This window comes from Heterocephalus glaber, unplaced genomic scaffold, assembly GCF_053883595.1.
Source record: "Heterocephalus glaber isolate CG9 unplaced genomic scaffold, H.glaber_assembly_v1.0 deba00001561, whole genome shotgun sequence".
Taxonomy (NCBI): domain Eukaryota; kingdom Metazoa; phylum Chordata; class Mammalia; order Rodentia; family Bathyergidae; genus Heterocephalus; species Heterocephalus glaber.
Window position 1 is genome coordinate 12685348 of NW_028258349.1, and position 24506 is coordinate 12709853.

The 24506-nt window shown below is 37.3% G+C and overlaps 1 protein-coding gene and 1 pseudogene across 2 annotated transcripts; both read left to right on the forward strand.

Moving 5' to 3' along the window:
- Nucleotides 1–1828: 1828 nt before the first annotated feature.
- Znf461 (zinc finger protein 461) lies at nucleotides 1829–24496 on the forward strand. 2 transcript variants are annotated; one of them, XM_004858999.3, is made up of 5 exons: nucleotides 1829–3929; nucleotides 5933–6021; nucleotides 9621–9747; nucleotides 10521–10616; nucleotides 21485–24496. In XM_004858999.3, exons 2-5 carry the CDS (start codon nucleotides 6013–6015, stop codon nucleotides 22849–22851), a joined length of 1599 nt encoding a protein of 532 aa, XP_004859056.1. In that variant the 5' UTR covers nucleotides 1829–3929; nucleotides 5933–6012; the 3' UTR covers nucleotides 22852–24496. The 2 variants fall into 2 exon arrangements, with proteins under 2 accessions (XP_004859056.1, XP_004859055.1); XM_004858998.3 differs by having other exon boundaries at nucleotides 5936–6021.
- LOC147824011 (U6 spliceosomal RNA) lies at nucleotides 5351–5451 on the forward strand (annotated as a pseudogene).
- Nucleotides 24497–24506: the final 10 nt, after the last annotated feature.

Sequence of the window (24506 nt, forward strand, 5' to 3'; positions counted from 1 at the left end):
GGGCATTGAACTCAGGACCTTGCGCTTGTGAGGCAGGCGCTGGAACCACTGAGCTAAATCCCTGGCCCAAATCCCAGTTGTTGATTCTTTGCAAGCACTCTTATTTCTGACCTATAAACCCAGCCCTTTAAAAAATATTGTTTTGAGACAGGGTCTTGCTAAATTGCTGAGCCTGGTCTCAAATTTACAATCCTCCTGCCTCAGCCTCCTGAGTAGGTGAATTTAAAGGCATGCACCACCATGCCCACCTTTATACCAGTCTTTTGATGTATTTATGAACTCAATCAGTATGGCGCATATGTCTATAATCTCAGCACTGTAATAGCCAAGCGTGGTAGTAGTGCATGCCTACAATCCCCCGCCTGAAGCAGGAGGTATTCGAGGCCAGTCTGGGTTACATAGTGAGTTGAAGGCCAGCCTGAACTATGTAGCAAACAAAACAATATATATTCATATATTCCCAGCACTGTGAGTGGCTGAGGCAGGAGCACCCCAAGTTCAAACCCAGTCTGGGCAACTTGAGAGAACCTTTCTCAAAACAAAAAGGCCTGAGGATGTAGCTCAATACAAAAATATTTGGTTCAGACCTTAGTACCACAAAACAAATGAGTCAGTTGTGTTATATATCAAACAATACTGTATTTATTTGATCCCTGGTACCAAAAATATACTGTATTTAGCTTTAATAGATATTGAAAATAGTTTTTTGTTTGTTTGTTTTTTGTACAGGGGATTGAACTCAGGACCTTACACTTGTGAGGCAGGTGTGGTACCACTGAGCTAAATCCCCAGGCTGCAAAATAATTTTTGAAAGTGATTATTCCATTGTACAATTCCACCTGCAATGTATGAAAATCATAGTTGCTTCATGTCATTGATAACATTTTCAGTCTTAAATTTTAGTCATTCTAGTGGGTATGAAGTGTGGTACACTGTAGATTTAATTTGCATTTGCCTTATAATTAATACTATGATCATCAGTTCCAATGATGATGGAATAACTCCACTTCACAGAGTTAGAATAAAGAAAATTTAAATAAAGTTTTTACAATATAAAAATAAATGCATAGCTTACTGAAAGGTATATCCCTGCAGTAGCACAGTGAAAACATTTTGCTGTCTTTGCCAGTTGAAAGCAAACTGTTTCTGATGATCTTTAACAGGGATATTGAAAAAAATTGCCAGATGAATAGCTGTGTACCAAGTACCAAGCAACAAAACCACATTTGGTACAGCAGCTGCAACTGTAGTCACTACCGGGTTAAACTAATAATAAAACCACTGTCATTCTTCAAGATCCATCTGTATTCCATACAGGCCAAATAGGCAAGTTGAATGAGGATATGGTGGGAATCACCACTCTCATCTTTCAAATACTTAAAATGGTAATATGTACTAATCTCTGAAAATCTGTAGGAATGTGATACTGTTTTTGGTTTACTATTTTTCTAGGTTGAAGCAGTCTTTCCCACTATACTAACCCTCTGTCCAGAGACTCAATGTGGGGTTTCTAACAGGTATTAAGTATGTATATACCAATTATGCATTCTGGCACCAGAGGAATAACCACAGAAAAGGTTTGGGGACCCACTGCACCCCCACGGAGACAGGCCACAGCTTAAAGTCTATTGCTCACCATAAGACCCACTCTGACTGGCAGACTATAGTGATGTTTTGAGTCCCTTGGAATTAGTGTCACTTCAGAGTCAGTGTCTAGTAATCCCTAAAAGGTCAATGTAGTAACCCTGGTGAAAGCCATAGGTCACTTTGGTGAGGCTGACAGAAAAATTAATAGTATTAATTTCTGGATGTGTAACAGAGCTCTTTCACCAGGAGACCTGGGTTCCCCTTTATTCTGAGTCTATATACTGGCTCAAGTCTGGGAACTGATTGAGGGAACTTAACTTTGTTTTTATTATTTATTTATTTATTGGTACCGTGAATCAAATTCAGGACCTTGCGCTTGTGAGGCAGGCAGTGCCACCACTGAGCTAAATCCCCAGCCCATTGGCTTTGTTTTTATTACTTAAGCTAAGCTTTTGTTAGTTTGACCTAGAATTCTTCCACTTCTGCAAATCAAGTAAGAATTCAGCAGATCGTCCACCTATTTAATTTCCACCAAAGAATACTAACTGTACTCCCAGATAGTTATCCTATAACAGAGATTTCCTTTAAAATCTTCTTCCATGGTCTATTTGTATTCATCACAGCAAATTATTTCGTATTTTCTGTTTTAAGTTAGATTTTTAAAAATATCTTTTCAAATTTTCAAGTACTTTAAAATTGATGTTAACCATCATCTTTTAGAGGTAAGGAAAATGAACCTTAGAGTAGTACCACCTCATCCTCAATCTCACAACACTCTAATTCAAATGTTTTACACAGTTACTACATTCAGATAATTCACAGACTTTCATCTCGACTTTAACTCACATAATATTCACACACACACACACACACACACACACACACAGTAACATCAACTTTCACATGATGTCCCATATCGACTTAAAGATACAAAAGAATGATCACCTCCCTTATACTGTCATACAATTCAGCCAGAGACTTGAGCACATTCACACACACACACTTTCATGTATGCCACTTGATGTCCTGTCCCATTGATGGTCAAGCTCAAATCATCTCATAATACATGATCAAGAATAACACACAGAAACACAATCACTTGTTCTCAAACTGAAGCAATATGTTTTCAAAACACACAGCGATGGAGTCACTGGTTTCTCAGCAAGGTTAAGTCTTTCCCATGGATTTGTCTCTCTGGACTGATAATATGTACTAGCTTTCACTCTTCTCCGTTCACACACAAAAAATCACATTGCTCTCATGCACAAATCTAAGGCTCAGGACAAGGTCGCCCTGCCTGAGGGATAATCCCAACCAGTTTCCTCTTTTGCCAGGATCCAAACTCACTTTGCAGACATGTGTCACAGCCAACTAGGTATAAATGGACCCAGCACAGCTTCACAGAATGTTACAAAATCAGCAGTCCGCAAAAACGGTTTCACACGGCTTTTCACAAAACACGTTGTGACACACATCTCACCACATTATAACACCTCCCAATCACTGGAAGAGTGGCGAGCTCCAGACACTTGCCCATGCGGGCAAGGGCCGAGGCTTTAGCTCAGTGCTTCCGCCTCCTGCCTCGCAAGCGCAAGGTCCCGAGTTCCATTCCCGGTACCAAAAGACAAAAAACAAAAAACCCAAATGAGTCTTAGCTGGGGATTTAGCTCAGTGGTGGTGCCGCCTTCCTCGCAAGCGCAAGGTCCTGAGTTAGATCCTCTGTACCAAAAAAAAAAAAAAAGCAAACCAAAAACCGAAACCAAAACCAAAACCAAAAAAAAAAAAAAAAACAACCCCATGCAGGCAGACAGCACAGCCACTTTCTTAAAAGGTCTCAAAACCATTTCACCTACAAATCCTCACGCTGGACACCTTCACTGTCAGGGGCACATATCTCTTCTGCCTCTCACCTTCGGGCATGCGCATATGCGAACTCACAACAAAAAGCATCTCCCAGCACAACTTCACAAATACAGGCCAGGTTCCTCCTCAATAGCTAACAACAATTCTTTTAAATCACGGCAGGAGGTCGCTCTAAGAGCAGAGGTAGCCACCGTGCCAATTCTAAAATCTGTCTTGAAAGGTCTCTGAAATTTGAATCCCAGCCAACCGTGCATTTTTGGCGTCACGCCAGCCCCTGAGGAAAGGTTCAGCTCTCTGGCTCTTCCGGTCGGACTACGTTTCCCACAGGACCCTGCTGCCTAAGGTACTTCCGGTAGGAGCTTCAGTGAAAAGGTCCAGTGGTGAAAGGCAGGTTAGGTCCGGATGGTAGGGCTGGACAGCGGCTTTTGCTGGAATCTGAATCAGAATTTGAATCAGAACCTTTTTTGAGGATGCCAAAGGTGAGGAATCTGGATCATCAGGACTGGATCGTGGAAGAGGAATGAATATCAGTAGATTTAGGCCTCTGAGTGCAGGAGTTGGGGGGCGGTGTTTTGAGAGTATGTAGGAGACTAAGGTTTATCTTTGCGGTGTGTGTGGCTGTTGTGACAGCGACTGTGTGATTGTGCTTTTGTGCCAGTAACTGTTTGCGAGACCATTTGTATGAATGGAGTTTATACGTTACTGTAATCACGATTGTGGTGGCTAAGTCCCATTCACTTACAAGAAAGAAAAGTAGTACAGTTACATAAACTGTTACACTCATGCAGTTAGGGATGCACTGGAGTAGTCAGCTATAGATTCACACACACAACACAAAGCCAAAATTATACTATTCACCCCACATTTATTATCACACAGCCTCAGGAAAAGCTACATATATAGTATGAGTATGTGTATATGTATTTTGATTTTTTTCACAATATACATAATACAAAATAATTTCTTATTAAAAGCTTTTTGGGAGGCTGACGGTATGTAGCTCAGAGGTGAAATGCTTGGCTAGCATGTGTGAAGCCCTCGGTTTAATCCCCAGGAACACACAAATACACTCAAAAAGGTACAGTATTTGTGTTTTTTAAAATCTGTAATCAAGGACACACTTAAGATTTTCCAGGTACGATTCTTCTTTCTTTCTTTCTTTCTTTCTTTCTTTCTTTCTTTCTTTCTTTCTTTCTTTCTTTCTTTCTTTCTTTCTTTCTTTTCTTTCTTTCTTTTCTTTCTTTCTTTCTTTCTTTCTTTCTTTCTTTCTTTCTTTCTTTCCTTCCTTCCTTCCTTCCTTCCTTCTTTCTTTCTTTCTTTCTTTCTTTCTTTCTTTCTTTCTTTCTTTCTTTCTTTCTTTCTTTCTTTCTTTTCTTTTCTTTTCTTTTGTATATGTGTGCTGCCGAAGTGAGCACTTTCTTTTTTTTTTTAAACCTGGTACTGGTTTATGGATTATGCTCAGGGGCACTCACTGAGCTACACTCCAAGCCTTTGGTTTTTAGGGTTGTTTCGCAGTACTGGGGATTGATCTCAGGGCTTTTACAGTTACATCCCTATACAGTTTTTGAGACAGAGTCTCACTAAGTTGCCCAGGCAGGGCTTGAACTTGCAAACTTTTCCATCTTCCTGCCTCAGCCTCCAAGAATGCTGGGATAACAAGTGCGGGCTATGGCGCTGAGGTTCTTCTTTTATTCATATAGTATTTATTTTGCTGGAGAAAATTTTGTTCTGTTGTTCTGTTTATTGTCTTCTGTGTTTTAGCCCCCATTTTTGAAATGTTTGTTAGTTACACAGGATCTATTATCCCAAACTTTTCTTTTCCCTTTTTTTTTGTTTTTTGTTTTTTGAGATAAGAGTCTTATTATGTAACTCAGGCTGGCCTTAAATTTACTGTGTAGCCATGCTTGCTTCAGCAGCACATTTACTAAAATTGTACAGAGAAGATTAGCGTGGCCCCAACACAGGGATGACACATAAATTCGTGAAGTGTTCTATATTAAAAAAAAAAACACCAAAACCCCCAACTCACTATGTAGCCCAGGCTGGCCTTGAACTCACAGCAATCTTCCTTCTTCAGCCTCCTGAGTGCTAGATTACAGGTGTGTGCCACATGCCTGGCATGGTTTTTTTTTCATATTGTCTATTTCCTTTGATTTTTTTCTCTTAATTTAGTGACAATCTGCTTAGTTCTGTGCTCAGTTCTGAGCAGCGCAGTCAAGTCCATTTTATTTTAATGTTGGAGTACTAGGTTGGTGCAGATAAATCCCTTCTACTAAAGAGTCTGGGCTCTGTTTTTCTTGTCTACCCTGCTGAGTTCCTTCATGGTTTTGAGTTAAGATTTGTCCAAATTTCCTCTAATCATTTATGTTTGTGCATATGAGGCCTGGGAGTAGGGGACTTGAAGGGGGAAGAAAAATATCATTCTAAATTAGCAGTTTGGGAGCTTCATCTGTCTTTTTTTTTTCTCCATCCTCTCATCCAGCAGCATCTTCTTTGGACTGAGTTTCTTTTGAGTGGAACCAAGAGGAAGACTAATTAATACATTCAATTCTGAAATAAACCATGGCTCATGTAAGTTGATATTTTCTTGTTCCTAATTAATTTTTTTCTATAGGGCATATGAATGATAATGTTACCTAACTGGAATTATATAGTTACCTGCTAGAGAGAAAGCAATGGTACCAGAAATTCAGGGTCTTCCTTCATTGCTCCTCTTCTCTCCTCTCTAATTCATGTTCATATACTAATTGAATAAATCATTCCTCATCTCCCAAATACTAAATCTTCTACCAGGAATGAGGAAAGGACGGAAGTAGTATTCTTTTGAGGAAAACTGTTCAGAATGATTAGAAAGTTGAGTGAATTAGTTGAGTATAATTTTTTTTTTTGAGTCAGGGTCTTGCTATGTAGTCCAGGCTGGCCTTGAACTCACTATGTAGCCTAGGCTGGCCTGGAATTTGCAGTAATCCTTTTGCCTCAGCCTCCCAAGTGCTGGGATTATACGCATGTGCCACCACGCCCAGCAAGTTGAATATAAATTTTAAGTTGGGTTAAGAAGTGGGAGAAGAAATGAGTGGGGTGAGTAACAATGTGAAGGTAATCAGAGAGAAGGGTACTTGATATTTTTAAGATATTGGAGTTACTGCTAATGACACAGACTAGAATACTAACATAAGGAGTGAATGAATTAGAGTGGAAAAGAAGATCGTTGGAAGGATTTAGCATGTGAATATTTGATTTTTAAAACTCTTCTCTATTAATTAGGTAGCATGTGAATATTTGAAATCACTGAAAATTAAAATTAGTATTAGAGATCGTGACACTGGGCCAGGAGCTAAAATTCCTCAAGGGGGAGCCAGGCATGGTAATAATACATGCCTGTAGTCCCAGCTGCTTGGGAGGCTAAGGTGGGAAAATCACTTGAGTGCACAAGTTCTAAGTCAGCCTAAGCAACATAGCAAGACCCTGTTTCAGAAATGAATAAAGGGCCGAGGATTTAGCTCAGTGGTTCTGCCGCCTACCTCACAAGCACAAGGACCAGAGTTCGATCCCCGGTACCGAAAAAAAAAAGATAAAGAATAAAAAAAAAATTTCTGAGGGGCAAGAATCTGTGTGTTGACAAATCATTGCCACAGGGAGAGGTAATACATAGTATAATCCAATGAAATGATGATGTTATATTTTAGAGAAGGGACAGTTTTTTGATACCAGCAACAAGGTACAAGGAGGACAGTGTTATGAAGTTTGTGGGGGGAAAAAACAGCCACCACTTGAGATGTTCTCATGGAACTAGTGTTTTCAGGGGGTGAATGGTTAATTAGATCACTCTAATGGTAAATTTATGAGCTTCACAATTTTGGGTTTTCCAATTAAATGTTATAGAAATTGGTGTTGAATGATTTTACCCAGTGGGGAGACTTTTTGCTTAGTGAGGCTTTGGGATCAGATAGAGATATGATTGGTTTTTGCATAGAAAAATCAAAGATCTTGCCAGCTTATAGACAAACACCTACAAACTCCAGTTTTAGATTGAACAGTATATGTTAGCCTGAGGTTATACCTATGTGAGTCCTGATCATTCTGTATTAGTATTCTTGAACTCAAGAACAGAACATAGTAAGAGTACAGGGAGAGTTAATGAATGATAACAGTTAAGATTTCTCAGTATAGTTGCAAAAACAAAAAGGAATATGTGCCTTAGAAAAAATTTTAGAGACTTTGCCCATCTAGAGGTACAAGTTTAAAAGAATGATTAAGGGCCAGAGATGTAGCTCAGTGGTGCCATGCCTGCCTGGCAAGCACAAGGTCCTGAATTTGATCCCTGGTACCACACACACACACACACACACACACACACACATACACACACATAAAAGATTAAATTTCTTTTTTTAAAATTGTTTAATTAAAAGACCAAATGTTATGCCACCAATAAAAAAAAGTTGCTGGGCGTGGTGATACACACCTGTAATTCCAGCTACTCAGAAGGCTGAGGCAGGAGGACCACATGTTCATGCTTAGCCTGGGCAACTTAGAGAGAGCCTGTCTCAAAAAGTTTTTAGGGGCCGGGGATTTAGCTCAGTGGTTCAGCCGCCTGCCTCACAGGTGCAAGGACCCGAGTTCGATCCCCAGTACCAAAAAAAAAAAAAAAGTTTTTAAAGGACTGGGGGAGGGGCAGAGATTTAGCTCGGTGGCACCATGCCTGCCTTGCAAGTGCAAGGTCTTGAGTTCAATCCCTGGTACCAAAAAAAAAAAATTAAATAAATAAAATAAAGGGTTGGGGATGTAGGTCAGTGGTAGAGCTCCCCTGCATTTGTTTCCCAGTACTGCCAAAAATAAAAATAAAAAATGAATAATTGATAATTTGAAATAGGAAAAAAAGATCCAAAATGGTAGGGGAAGTGGGAGGGGAAGGGGAAAGGAAAGAAAGGAAAGGAAAAATTATGAGAAAAGGAAAAAAATGGAAACAAAGTCTTTGTAAATAGGGAAGGGAGCACAGGGAATGGGGTAAAAATAAGAACCAAGATACATCATGTACAGGTACAAGCACCCAATGATAAATGTAAACATATTGTATACCTAAAATGTACCAATAAAAGAATTTAAGGGAAAAAAGTCACACTATTACTGCTGTATAAGAAACACCTAAAATTTACTATATTAAAACAACAACAATAGTCATAGTTTGGCTGGGACATCTGCATCTGAGCAGCACTCAGTAGGGAAGGCTTACCTCTCTGTTCCTTATGATATCACCTGAAATGGCTTGATTAGAAGCTAGATGACCCACTTTCAAGATAGTTTCCTTACATTGTTTGTAAGCTATTCATGGCTGTTCTTTTCTTGTCCTGTGAGCTATTCCTTGGGCTGCTTAAGCTTCCTAGAAACATGGTGGTAGATTTCAAGAGCAAGTATCCCAAGAAAGTAAGACAGACATAAAAGATATCTTTGGCCTAGCCCTCAGAAGTCCCATAATCACTTCTGCCATATTTTAGAGTTAAATCACAGTCCTCTCAGGATCAAGAGAAGGGGGCGCAGATCCCCACACCAATCCGGGGGGAACATGTCAAGGTTACATTAAAGAAGAGAATGTAGGATGGGAGAGATTGCTGTGTTCATCTTTGGAAAATATAACCTGCACCAGCTATTTACTAAAGAATTTGAAAAGTAAAAATGCCTGTGACATAAAAGTCATAATGATGGAAGAAAATCTTCAAGGCTTTCTTTTTCAGTATAGAGATTTTTTTTTTGGAGGGGTGAGACATTCTGGAAAGATTAAAGTTTTCAACTATTTAATTTAACTGGGAACTTCTACATATTTTCTTAATTTCTCAATGATTGACTAACAGGAGTTTCCCACCATTTACAAGAGAATGTGCCTGCAGAAACTGAATTCGTTGAGGACATGTCCTGTAGGCACTCTGCTTTAGTCACAGTAAATTTCTTTTTTTACCCATGTCACAGGCTTAGCCCATACCTTCACTGTTTCCACCCTTTCTTGCAGTGCTTCTTTTAGAACTTTCCTTTTAAAAAATATTCCTGGGCTGGGGATTTAGCTCAGTGGTTTTGCTGCCTGCTGCGCTAGTGCAAGGACCGGAGTTCGATATCCGGTACCGAAATAAAAAGTTCCTTATCATTTCAAAATACATTGCTGTGCGCTGTCATTTTAGGGGCTGGTGATGTTCAGAGATGTGGCTGTAGATGTTTCTCAGGAGGAGTGGGAATGCCTGAACCCTGCACAGAAGAATTTGTACAAAGATGTCATGTTGGAGAACTATAGCAACTTGGCTTCACTTGGTAAAGTTATCTAACAGTTCAGAGTGCCTCTTACCAACTCAGAATGTACCTTTTAGAATTTCTGCTTTCTCCCCTGTGAATCTGAGGACTGGCTTTCACTTAACTAGGTGAATTTTTTCTTTCTGTAGAAATGAACATAATTAGATGAAAGTGCACTTTCATTTTCCCCATCCGTACATGTTCTGATCATTTCTTATAATAATTCTTCCTTGATGGCAGAATTGGAATTCTGCAGCTAAAGCATAACATTGTCAAAGAAATCAAGTTTTGTCTCTTGTTCCCATTGTACTACACCTACTGGTGCACTAACATAGATTAACTCAAAAGACATGGGTGCCAAGGGTGAAGGTCTTTTGGTTTCCTGATTAATGTAGTAGTAATCTGATCACAGAAGGTCACTTACTATTGACAGCTCAAATAAACACTATTCCATTTCCTATACCAAATGTACTCTCTTACATGGTTTACATTTGCAAGTTATATTCTAAGAACATCATTTCATTTAATATTAGAAAGATCTGAGAATAAATATCTCAGGAAGCTTGTTTTTGCATAGCAAAATAAAGAGAAAGCTTATATAAAGTTTAATATTTATTTTGTTTCATATGATCTTGAATTCATTTGAAAATGACTTATTTCATCCCTTATTTTTTCTTCTATAGACTTTATCAAGTACATCTTGACTTGTGATTTATTTTTATGTTGATCAATTCTGAGTCACTATTTTGGTACCTTCATTTCCATCTCATCTCAATTTCTTTTCTTATAACCAGGACTTTCTATTTCTAAGCCAGCTCTGATCTCCTCATTGGAGGAAGGGAAGGAGCCCTGGATGGTTGTAACGGAAGTGACAGGAAGACGGTGCCCAGGTGAGTGAGCCATAGCAGGAAGCAGGAAGCAGGAAGCTGTTGCAGAATATTGGGAGCTGGTCAGAATGTTGGGTTAACAAGGCTATTAGGAAAAATAATTATGGAAATAATTTTAGAAAACTGGACTTCAAAACTACAGTACAGTAATAAAATAGGGTGCTACTGGTATAAAGACACACATATAGACCATTGAAGTAGAATAGAGAGCCTAAAAATAAATGCTTATATTATATATACTCACATGATTTGAGACAAGTGTGAAAAGATACTCAATAAGGAAAGGACAGTCTTTAACGGTGTTGGCAAAACTGGATATCTACAAACAAAGGAATAAATTTGGCCCCTTATCTTACACCATGTACAAAAACAAACTCAAAGTAGACCAGAGTCCTAAATCTGAGGTGAAACTATAAAAACTCTTAGAATAGGGCTGGGGATTTAGCTCAGTGGTGCTGGTGCCTGCCTCGCAAGGTCAAGCACAAGCATACCAGAGTTCAATCCCCGGTATCAAACAAAAACAAAAACCTCTTAGAACAAAATATTAGGGGAAAGCTTTATGACATTGAATTTGGCAATGATTATTGGCTATGACACCAAAGCACAGGCAAAATAAAAAGCAAAAATAGGTCAGGTAGTGCATGCCTGTAATCCCAATATTTGGGAGGCTGAGGCAGGAGGATCACCATGAGTTTGAGGCCAGCTTAAGCTACATAGTAAGTTCAAGGCCAGCCTGAACTACATACACCCTGTCTCAAAAACAAACAAATAAACAAAAAAACAGCAACAACAAGAAGCAAAAATAGAAGAAATGGGACTCCATCAAATGTAAAAATTTAGGTTCACCGGAGGACACAATCAACAGAGTGTCTATTAATTTTTTAAAAGTCATACAAGTTGCTTTGGTAGATGATGGGAGTAAAGTTTTTTTAGGGGAAGAGGGAGTACTGGGAACTGAACTGAGGGGCAGTCTACTACTGAGCTACACCCCAAGCCCTTTTTGTTTTTTATTTTGAGAAAGGGTCTTACTAAGTTGCCCAGGTGGGAGTTGAACTCGCTATCCTCCTGCCTCAGCCTCCCAGAGTGTTAGGATTATAGGTGTTCAAAATCATGCCTTGCTAGAATAACATTTTTAAAAGGTTTTATATATATATATATATATGTATTTTTTTTTTTTTTTGGTACCGGGCATTGAACTTGGGTCCTTGCGCTTGCGCAACAGGCGGCAAAACCACTGAGCTAAATCCCCGGCCCTAAAAATATTTTTAATAAATTAGGATGAATAACAAATGACTACATGTTCCAGTAGAATACTCAGAAAAAATTAGGTTTGATCAAATTATGAAAGTTAAAGAAAATAATACACGACTATGTTAAGGAAGTAGAGATAGGAGAGGGTTGCTTGGGAAGGAAGGAGGTCATCCAGGAATGTTTGGGATTCTGGAGGCCAAGAACACATCCATTCTACAGGTCAGAGTTCTTTGATGATGTCCATGACTCATTGTGGTACCCCAAAACTCTGAGAGAATACATTGTGTTGTTTTAAGCCATCCAGTTTGAGGTACTCTGTTATGGCATCACTAGGATACTAACAGAGGGGAATCATGGAGAAATGATACATGCTCTCCTATATATTTTAATTTAAAGATGGCATCTCCTTATCAATTTTTGTTACCTGCCCTAGACCTGTCCTTTGGCACAAGTGCAATGACTTTATTTAAAATCTTTTTATTTCAAAATAATTATAGATTCATAAGGAATTATAAAGTAATATATTGGGAAGTCCTGTTTGCCCTTTCTCCAGCCTTCCCTCATGTCAGTACCTTACATACTACAGTACAGTAGCATCCCACAAAATTGACATTGCTATAGTCCATAGATGTTCTTTATATCTCGTGAGTTATACATTCACTCACTTGTGTGTGTGTATGTATGTCTAGTCATGTGCAGTTTTTTTGTGTGTTTTTTTTGTACTGGGGATCGAACTCGGGTCCTTGAGCTTGTGGAGCAGGTGGCGAAACCACTGAGCTAAATCCCCGGCCCATCATGTATAGTTTTATCATGTGTAGCTTTGCGTCATGACCACAGTGGTCAGAATATTCAGCAATACCAATCCTGTAAGACTCCCTTGTTACCTCTTTATAGCTACACACATCTCTTTTTCCTTTTCTCAAACCCTTGGCAACCACTCTGCTGTTCTCTTTTTATTTCATGAATGTTATTTAAATGGAATCCTTCAGTTCATGTTCTTTTGAGATTGTTATTCTTCTTCTGTTTCATACATATATAACCGTATGTATGTTCCTTATATTCATGTATAAGTTTATACATGAAAATAAACCTTCATTTGTCTAGGGTAAATCCTAAAGAATCTAATTGTTGGGTGGTATGGTAAGTATATTTTTGGTTTTGAAAAGAAATGCCAAATTATTTTCTACAATGGCTGCCACTATCTGGTCTTTCCAAAGCAGTTAGCTTAGTTAAGAAGCTAGTTTTCATACTCACTTGTCCATTGTGTACACAATCAAGGAAACAAATACAGGTGACTTCCATCAGGCACATAACTTGGCTAGTTGGATCAGCACAGTATGTGTGTAGCCCAGTAGATGCTACCCATGAACTTGCTAGGTCCTATCATAACATTTTCCAGGTAGAATGGAATGTTTAATTTTTTTTTCCCCAGTACCAGGGATCAAACTCAGGACCTTGCCCTTGTGAGGCAGGCACGGAGCCACTGTACTAAATTCCCGGCCCTGGAATATTTCATTTTATCTAAGCAGTCTGTCTAGTGACTTAGTTTAAAACTGATATGTTAGGGCTGGGGATTTGGCTCAGTGGTTCCACCTCCTGCCTCACAAGCAAAAGGTCCTGAGTTCGATCCCCGGTACCAAAAAAAAAAAAAAGGAAATGATTAAAACTGATATGTTACCGGGCTAGGGATTTAGCTCAGTGGTGCCACCACCTGCCGCACAATTTCAAGGTCCTGAGTTCAATCTCCAGTACTAAAACAAACAAACAAATGAACAAACAAAAACTGATATGTTACCAATGCCATGGAAGGTACCTGAATGCTTCTGACTTCAAGTAAGCAATTAGATGTGAAGTTTAGATGTAAGATACAGAAAAAAAATACATATCAAAGTACACACTCAGAGTTCTTTTTGTGAGTAAAAAGGTAACCTATGGAATGGAAAAAATTTGTAAATAATATATATGATACAGATTTAATATCCAGAATACATAAAGAATTTCTACAACAAAAACTTTGTATACTTAATGTTTAAATAGGGTTTTTTTTTTGGGTACTGGGGATTGAACTTAGGACCTTGCGCTTACCAGGCAGGCATGGCACCACTGAGCTACATCCCCAGCCCTAAATAGGCAAATTTTGTCTTATGTGCAACTTTAAAAATTTACTACAACTATATACATATATATATATATATATATATATATATATATGAAACATTTTGTTTATCCATTCATCTGTCAGTATACACTTGGATTTTATCCACCTTTTGTCTAGAGATATAATTAAGACTTAGCAGTGTATGGCTGGCATTTAAGCCTAATGAAAGAGTATATATTGAGAAGAGGGCTGACCAGAGCTTGAATTGAAGGACATTCCACTGTTCCACTGTCAGAGAGCAGAGAAGGATGGATTAAAGGGAACTGTAAGTAAGTGGTCAGAAGTAAGAAGATAACCAGAAAAATATGTGTGTCTTAGTCCATTTTATGTTGCTGTGCTATAATAGAAGACCTGAGAGTGGGCAGTTTATGAAAGAAAGTTTGTTTAGCTCATGTTCTGGAGAGAGAAAACCCAAGATTTGTGGCTGGCCATCATCTGGCAAGGGCCTCACATTATATCACTACATTGCAGAAAAGCAGAAAGGCAGGCAAGTTTGGGTCAAATAGAGAAAGCAAGATAACTTATTCCCTCTAGTGAGAACTCACTTATTTCCACAAGAACAGCATTAATCCCTTCATAGGGGCAGAACCACTATGGTACAAACATCTCTTAAAGATCCCACCACCTCTCAATACTGTTACATTCCATACCAGATTTCAACATGAATTTTTGAAAGGAGAAAGCACATCTAAACCATAGCAATAGGATATACAGGAAGCAAAGGGATTCATCAGATATGTCAGATGTTGCTGAAGAGTCAGCTAGAGTGAAGGCTGGCACTTGAGCCCTGATTTTGGCAAGGTGATTTTCTTGGTGACTTTAGCTAGAAATGTTTCTAGATATTAGAGTTGAGATATTAGAATGGGTTGTAGGGAAAGTGGCCAGTATATACAGTCACTTGACTTAAGACAAAGTCAGGGAAATAATGTTTTCTTTTTCAATAAATGGTAATGAGTCAATTGAGTGTCTAGAAAAATAGGAATGTTGATTCCTACCTCATGCTCCAAAACATATCTAGGTGTATTATAAATATATATATGAAAGGTAAAAGAATAAAACGTTTAGAAGAGAATATGAGTATACCATGTTTTCATGACCTTTGTATTGAATTACCTTAGAATTAAGAACTTCTGTTCATGAAAATACTATTAAGAGAGTAAAAAGGCTAGCCTAAAATGGGAGAAGGTACTTGCAATACATATGTTGGTCAAATTCATAACATATAAAGAATTCTTTTTTTTTTTTTTTTTGGTACCAGGGATTGAACTTGGGTCCTTGAGCTTGCGAGGCAGGCGGCGGAACCACTGAGCTAAATCCCTAGCCCCATATAAAGAATTCTTACAAATGAGTAAGAAAAAGACACCCCAGAAACCACTCACATAGCCATTAATTGATAGATGAATGGATAAATAAAATATGGTATATCCATACAGTGGTGTATTATTCAGCCATGAAAAGGAGTGAATGCTACAGTTAAAACATGCAGAATGAAAACAACAAGACATAAAAGATCATATATTGTTATAATTCCATTTATATGAAATGTCCAGAATAGGCAAATTCATAGATACCTAAAACAGATTAGTGGTTGTCAGGATAGAGGGAAGAGGGTATGTGACTGTAGATATGTTTCTTTTTGGAATAATGAAAATGTTCTTAAAATTAGATAATGGTTATATTATACAACATTGAGATTCTACTAAGTTACTGAATTATACATTTTAAAATGGCTAACATGGTAAATTTTGTTACTGAATTTTGCCTCAAAAATCAATAAAAATGGACAAAATTTGTTAAAGAAGATAACCATTCAGTCAATAAATATATGAAAGGTGCTCATCCTCATTTGTAGTCATGGAAATTCCAAATTATATCACAATGCAATATTCACAACATATCTGCCAGCACAGCTAAACATAAAAAGATTAATGATAACAAGTGTTGGTAAGGATATATGCAACTGGAACTCTCTTACTGTCTAATGAAATCTTAAATTAGAAAACCACTGGATAATAGCAACTAAAGCTAAAGAAATGCATATCATTTGATGTAGCAATTTCACTTTGTTTGCATACTTAACAGACAGGATTCCTTATTTCTACCCAAATAAAAATATAAGAACACTCACAGCAGCACTAATCATAAGAGCCAATTGGATATAACATGAATGTCCATCAGATGTATGGAAAAATAAATTGTGTTCAAAGAATATACAGCCATCGTTTCAAAGTTTTTATTTTGAGACTACATTTACCCTCACAATTATTGAGGACTCCAGGAGCACCTCTTTCTCTAGTATATATTTTAGGGAGGAGGGAGAATGGGGGAGGGGGAGAGGGAAAGACAGGAAGAACCAAAAAATGTATACACACTTCAGGAAAAGAAAAATTTGTATAAATATTTTAATACTAAATTTATTGAGACATCATGAAATTAATACAGGTTACCTTTGGCCTCTACAATTACAAGAGGTGCTCAAAGTGGTGACCATGAGCTTTTAAATATTTATTAGTACAGCAAATTGCTGCTTGGGTAACCTTGGTCATTGACATTGCTGCACATGCATTTTCAATTTCTTCTCTAAGGGCTGGCAGTGTAGTGGGTTTTCTGTGATTACGGCATCTTCTAGGGTTCCCAAATGAGGGTAATACCATCTGTTGAAAAAAATAATATTATTTTTCTTTTCCTGAAGTGTGTATACATTTTTTTGCTGGACTCTAAATATATCTCACATATGTCTTTAGCTTTAGTTGATATTATCCAACAGTTTTCTAATTTAAGATTCTATTAGACTAGAGCCCGAGATTTAGCTCAGTGCCACTGCCGCCTGCCTCACAAGTGCAAGGTCCCGAGTTCAATCCCTGGTACCAAAAAAATAAAAAATAGAAAAAGATTCTATTAGACTGTAAGAGAGTTCCAATTACATATATAGTCTCCTCATCAACACTTGATATATATATATATTTTTCTTTCTTTCTCTTTTTCTTTTTATTTTTTTGGTACCAGGGATCGAACTTGGGTCTTTGTGCTTTCAAGGCAGGTGGCAGAACCACTGAGCTAAATCCCCAGCCCCTATAGTTTCAATATTTACTGTTTTAGAAATAAAAACAAGGCAAAAGGAAATATTTATTCAATTCATTTTAAAAGGATAAACAACATGTTAACATAGTTTATCATTATTATATTTAACAAGACAAAATATCAGTTTGTTTGGTTTTTTTTTTGGTACTGGGGATCAAACTCGGGTCCTTCCACTTGTGAGGCAGGTGGCAGAACCACTGAGCTAAATCACAGGCCCTAACAAGACAAAATATATAGTGAGAAAAGTAACAGGGCTTTATTTGCAGTTTTGCATGTTTCCTTAATGCTTAGACTAAAAAAGATAGCTGGGCTCTCATGTCTACATCTGCATATACTCTGTTAAATTAAAATCTACTGGTCTGTCTCATTCTTTGAATAGATTTCTTATGTGTGGTACCTATTTTTAACATCATGCATTAGTCATTTGGAAAATATTGCTTTAATTATTTATGCATATCTTTTAAACTCTGATACATTTTCTCATACAATAACCAAAAAATAATATTTGTTAATATTACCACAGATCTCCAAAAAGTCTGTACATATTGGGAAGCTCTCAGGATCACAACAGCTAATACAAATTTTCCAAAAGTCTAGTTTTTAACTTTACATTTAGAATTGTATCATTGGCAAATAAATCATTTTCTTAGAGAAGCTAATTTTTTAGTTTACTAAAAATCTGCCAAGTCTAAATCATCACAGCTTATCCATTTGTTGATCTTTCAAGGAAAAATTGAATTCCACTAACAAAAAGGGGACTAGTTCAACTTGCAAGTAAAATAATCCAGTGTACCATTTTCCTTGAAAAAACTAATTTATTTTAGTATATAGCAGAATCCTTGTCTTATCATATAGAATATTAAAAAGTTTCATACTGAGGTGTGGTGGCACACACCTGTAACCCAGCATTTGAGAGGAGCCAGAGGCAGGAGGATCACTGTGAGTTCCAGGCTAGCCTGAGCTACATAGTAAGTTCGAGATCAGCTTGAACTACATAGCTAGACCCTGTCTCAAACAAACAAACAAACAAACAAACAGTTGTATGCTGAAGGGCTGAGATATAAAATTATTATTTCCTACCACATGGGCATTCATAAATGAATTCTGGTACATTGGTCATGGCAATGAAGAGAACAATGACATTGCACAATTTGGTACCACTACTTTCATTAAAGCTAAGGCACCAGAAGTTCTACTCATAGCTTTTTGTAGAAAATATTAACATGATTTTCTAAAGTTATTTAAGCCAGGCATGATGGCACATTTCTGTAATCCCAGGACTTTTGGAGGCTGGGTCACAAGTTTAAGCCCAGCCTGGGCAAATTAGCAAATTAGTAAGACTCTGTCTCAAAAGGTACAGGAATAGGGACCAGGGCTGTAGCTCAGTAGTACCATGCCTGCCTGGCAAGCACAAGGTCCTGAGTTCGATCCCTGGTATCACAAAAAAAAAAAAAAAAAAAAGAGGGCTGGGGATTTAGCTCAGTGGTTCCAGCACCTGCTTTGGAAGCGCAAGGTTCTGAGTTTGATCCCCAATACCAAAAAAAAAAAAGAAAGAAAAAGAAAGAAAAGAAAGAAAGAATAGAGATGTAGCTGAGTGTAAAGGCCTTGGGTTTAATTCCCAGTACCGCCAAACAAGTTATTTAAAGTTGGGGGTGGTAGTGTACACCTTTAGGGCAAGCTATTTGGGAGGTAAGGCAGGAGAATCATTTGAGTCCAGGAGTTCAAGGCCAGCCTGGTTAAGACCATGTCTCAAAAAAAAAGTTCTTTTATTTGAATATTTTGGCACCATGGATAATGTTTGTTACCAAATATTAGCATAAAAGAGAATCATCTTTAGGATTAATTGGTAGTTTTACTAGCCAAATATAAACAAACACCAAGTCCAGCAATGTGGATGAATTTGTTTTATTTGTTAATATAAAATTACAATTCAGTTTTCCTGTTTGCAGCTTAAGGTATAGTTTTAGTTTATTATTTATTTGAAAATTGTACTTCTGTGATTTCCTTTACTGGCTTCTCATCCAGCGAGCATTTGTAAATATCAAATATCTATGTGTCAAAAGACAAAATTACAACAAATTTAGTTATAGGTCTTACTGGATTTTAAAATCTATTAGATTGATCCCCGGTACCAAAAATCAATCAATCAATCAATCAATCAATCAATCAATCAATCTATTAGAGTAGCTTCCATTCTGTAAAATAGAATGAGCTCTCACCAGGTAATAGCAGACCAGTGAGCTTTGTAACGTGGGAACAAGTAAAGAGAATAGGAAAAACCTGATTGGTTAACACCAAGTTTCTTCCAGTTACTTTTTTGTAAGAATTAAAACAGAGAGGGGGGCCAGGGATTTAGCTCAGTGGTTCCACTGCTTGCCTCACTAGCTCAAGGACCTGAGTTTAATCCTCGTACCAACAACAACAACAACAAAAAAGCAGAGGGGAATTCCTTATGCCAGTTAAACTGGCTTGTTTGAAGATTTGGCTATTTCTGTCTTGATTTCTCAGGCCAAATAACATATTTATGGCATGGAACTTCAGCACAAGTGATTCCATTTTGGTTTGGCCTTTTAGGCTGAGTGCAGGAGCTTAGTCTAAACCAGTATCCTATAAATTTTATTTATACAAATCTCTCAGCTATTGTATGTAATTTTCTTTAAAAAATTTTCAGTTTATTAGTACATGTGTGTAGTATATAATTTACATTCTTTGTGGGAAGTTGGTACATGCACATAACACATCTTAATTCCTTTTTTCATCCCCTTTCCCTTCCCTTCCTCCCTCCACTCTTGTTCCCCTTCCTTTTTTTTTTGTACATTTGCAGAACATGTTTACCACCCTTGTGTAGAGTTGGTACATGTACGTAACACATCCCAATCCCTTTTTTCCCCTTCCCTATCACTTGTCTCCCTCCCTACTCCCTCCATCTCTTGACTCCTTTCCCTTTGAGAACAATTTATTTCCCTGCATCCTATTGTCTTTTGTTTTGCTCTTTATTTTTACTCCAAGTTTCTCATATAAGAGAAACCATGTGATATTTAAACTTTTTTTTTAGTTTGTAGTACATGAAGCTTAAATTCATCTTGAGGATTAGGTATATGTACATAGTATAGTTAGTTTCATTTTTTAAAAATCCCCTTCCCCTACCTGCCCACCTCCCTTCCTCTAAATCCTATTTCCCCATTTTCATTCTTGTTGATATTATTAATCTCAGCTCATGTTCAAGACACATGGGATATAGCTCATTGTGAATGGCCTGGGTTCAGTCTCCAGTACCACAGTCAATCAATCCATCCATTCATCAATCAGTCAATCTATAAATACAATACTATTTAAGGCATGGACTTAATTAGATAATGTTATCTGGAATATAATTTTGAAGAAGTGACTTGTAATCTGAGACTAGTTGACAGATTTCTGGCACAGATGGAACATACTGTGAAACTCTCAGATGAGAAATGCTTTGGTCTGTTCTGGTTGAAAGGAGGTTGGTATGATTATAGCATGATGAAAGGACTTAAAACAAAGCCTTAGTGGCAATCAGAGGCCTTACATACTCAAAGTAAGGAGTTGGATTTTTAAATTTTCTGTTCACTGAGAAAAGCTGTACCAGTATAGATACAGCTTAAGTTGCATGTGACAGAGACTCAAAATAATATTGTTAAAACTACATAGAAGTTTAATTTTTCTTTGCATTAAAATCTAGACTAGAAGAGTATCTGTTGTGCAAAATCATCATGTGACAGACATGACAACAAATCCTTATTGCTTTCACCTTTGCCCAAAAAAGGAAGAATAGGCGATTAGTTCTTGGGCCACTTAGATCTTAAGTAAAGTTCTCAGAAGTTACTAAGTAATACATCTGTATTTCTTTCGGTGGAACCCAGCTACATGGCATAACCAGCTGTAGGGGAACAATGTATATAATGCAGCTATATTCTCAACTAAAAACCATGGATTCATCAAATCATGTAATTCTTTCGCCTGGGGGAGAATGTTAAACATGAAGACTTTTGTGGTTTCTGATTCAGTTGTTCTCATTCTAAGACCAGCTCTTTTAGATTTTGATTTGGTTGGTCTAGAATGTTTCCTAAACATACATATTTACAACAAATGTCCAAGGTCATTCCGAAGCAGATCAAAATTTCAGCATCATTGAATTGACTTATTTCCCTAATTAATTCACTCTTTTTCTCAAAATCTCTTTTAGCTGTGTTCTCCTTACCCTTTCCCCCTTCAATTACATAACAGTGTTTAAGAACTCTCTAGGTCTTATATTTTTTATGTGAATTATGTTCTGTTATTTCTCATTTCTGCCATAAATATTTTAATTCTCTTGTAACACAAAACTAGGAATTAAAATATATTTCTTGTCTTTCAGACTTGGAATCCAGAGATGAGCCCAAGAAGTTATATTCAAAAAGAGACATTTATGGGACAGAATCATCCCAATGGGTTATCATGGAACACTTTAAAAGCCATAGTGCTGAGAGACCCATTTTCAAAGATGTTTTGGAATGCAAATGTCATTTTGAGCAACAACAGGAGGGCTATTGCAGGCAATTTATTATCAACCATAAAAATATGCCCATGTTTTCCCAACCTACTTTACTCACTCAAGAATTTTATAATAGAGACAAAATCTTGGAATATAAAAAATGTAGAGAAAACTTTAGTTACCATTTAGTTTTCAGCCATCAGAAAACTCATTCTAAAGAACTTTATAAATGTATGAAATGCACAGAAATTAATACACCTTTTCTTATTAAACAACAGAGAATTCAAAACGGTAATAAATGTAAAGAATATTGGAAAGCCTTTATTCAGTGTTCACAACTTAAACAACACTTGAGAATTCATAATGGCAAAAAACGCTATGAATGTAAAGAATGTGGGAAGGCCTTTAATTATGTCTCAGAACTGACTCTACACCAGAGAATTCACACTGGTGAGAAACCCTATGAATGTAAGGAATGTAGGAAGGCCTTTAGACAGCGATCACAACTCACTCAACATCAGAGACTTCATACTGGAGAAAAACCCTATGAATGTAAGCAGTGTGGGAAAGCTTTTATTCGTGGCTTTCAACTTACTGAACATCTGCGACTTCATACTGGTGAAAAACCCTATGAATGTAAAGAATGTAGGAAGACTTTCAGGCATCGCTCACACCTTAGCATACATCAAAGAATTCACACTGGTGAGAAGCCTTATGAATGTAGGGAATGTGGAAAGGCCTTTAGCTATCACTCAAGCTTCTCTCACCATCAGAAAATTCATTCTGGCAAGAAACCTTATGAATGTAATAACTGTGGGAAGGCCTTTTGTGATGACTTACAACTTACCCTACATCGGAGGATTCACACTGGTGAGAAACCTTATGAATGTAAGGAATGTGGGAAGACTTTTAGACAGTGTTCACACCTCAGAAGACATCAGCAAATTCATACTGGTGAGAAACCTCATGATTGCACGATATGTGGTAAGGCATTTAGACTTCATTCACACCTTACTCAACATAAAAGAATTCATACTGGGGAGAAACCTTATGAATGTAGGGAATGTGGAAAAGCCTTTAGCTATCATTCAAGCTTCTCACATCATCAGAGAATGCACTCTGAAAAGAAATCTTATGAATGTGTCAAGACCTTCGATCATGGCTTACAACTTAGTCTACATCAGACGCTTCATATTGATGAGAAACCAGTAAGGTTTCCTCTTCTTCCACATCCTAGCCTAGCATCATGAAATTCTTTTTGAAGATAATTGATTTGCTTTGTTTTCTTCAAGGAAGAAGTTGATAAAACATTGTGTATTATTAAAATTGATATAGATACAAAATTCTTGAAAACGTTCTTTTTCAAGTGGGAAAATGAAAAAGTAGAGTAAAATTTGTCCTGTTTTAAGTGTTGCTTCTGAGTTATTGCTTTATTAACCACTATTAGAAATGAATTTTCTGCTGGCTGGGGCTGTAGTTCTGTGGCAGAGCACTTGCTGAACACATATGAGGTCCTGGGTTCAATTCCCCAGCAGTGCAAAAAAAAAAAAAAAAAAGGAATTTTCTAAAATTATATAACATTTCTGCTAAGACCAGTAAAATATGGCAGAAGTAAAATGAAAATGATCTCTTCCCCTCTCATAAATTCTTGAGATAACCAGTGTGTGTGTGTGTTGTTCCTTTATGCTTAGTCTGTACACATATTGGTCAGGAGGAGACCTTATAGCAACATATTTCACAGACTTTCCCTTTTCACTTAATTATGAATGATTTCCAGGCTAGCACATAAATATTCATTCTTTACAAAGCTTAGAATATTTCTAGTATTGTGTTACTATTTTGAGCCATTCCTTATTGTAGACATTCATCTACTTCTTGTTCAGTATCATGGACTGACCATATTATTCTTTTATTTCTATTGGGTAGAAGAACTATCTGGAGTGTGTGTGTGTGTGTGTGTGTGTGTGTGTGTGTGTGTGTGTGTGCTGATAGTAGTCTCTTTAAAAAGTTAAAATTTTTGGTTTAGCCAATAGAAATACATTTTTAAAATAAAAAAAAATTTGCCAAAAATGTACGGTAAAAATTAAGTCTCCCACATAAACAGACCTTTAGCCATAAAGGTACTCTACACAAGTACAATCAATATCGTTTCTTTTGTATTCTAGGCATCACCTAGGTCAGTGGTGGCAAACCTATGGCACACATGTTGTTGTGTTTTTCTTTTAAGACAAAAGATGTTACTACCGGGCATAGTGGTGCACATCTGTAATCCCAGAACTCTGGAGACTGAGGCAGGAGGATCGCCTTGAGTTTGAGGCCAGCCTGGGCTACATAGTGAGTTCAAGGCCAGCCTGAACTACATAATGAGACCCTATCTGAAACAACAAACAAACAAACAAACAACCCAGGTTATCCCAGAACTTGCAATCCCCCTGACTTGCTGAGTTGCTGGAATTACAGGCATGCATTACGGTGCCTGCCTCATTTATTACTGCCTCTAATTTCCTGTTATGGGTCTTTCAGGAGTTTATATCTTCTTGCTTCAATTTTGATAAATCATATGTGTCTACAAATGTATACAATTCTTCTATTTTCTCCAATCTATTGGAAAAATATTGACTTAGCAAGGCGCTGTCTCAAAGGGCTGTACAGGTAGCTCATTGCAAAGGGCTGGGCTCAACTCCTAGAACCAGGCTGATCTGTAACATACATTCCTCCTGCCTCAGTCTCCTGCCTCAGGCTCCAAAGTGCTAGAATTATAGGCATGTACCCCCAATGCTCTACTCCATCTATGTTTTAATGTAATATAGTAATGTTTTTTGTTTCCTATTCCTCCATTTTGTGCTATTATTATAATGCATATTACATCTTTATATGTTGGAAAAGTTTACATATTTTTGTATCT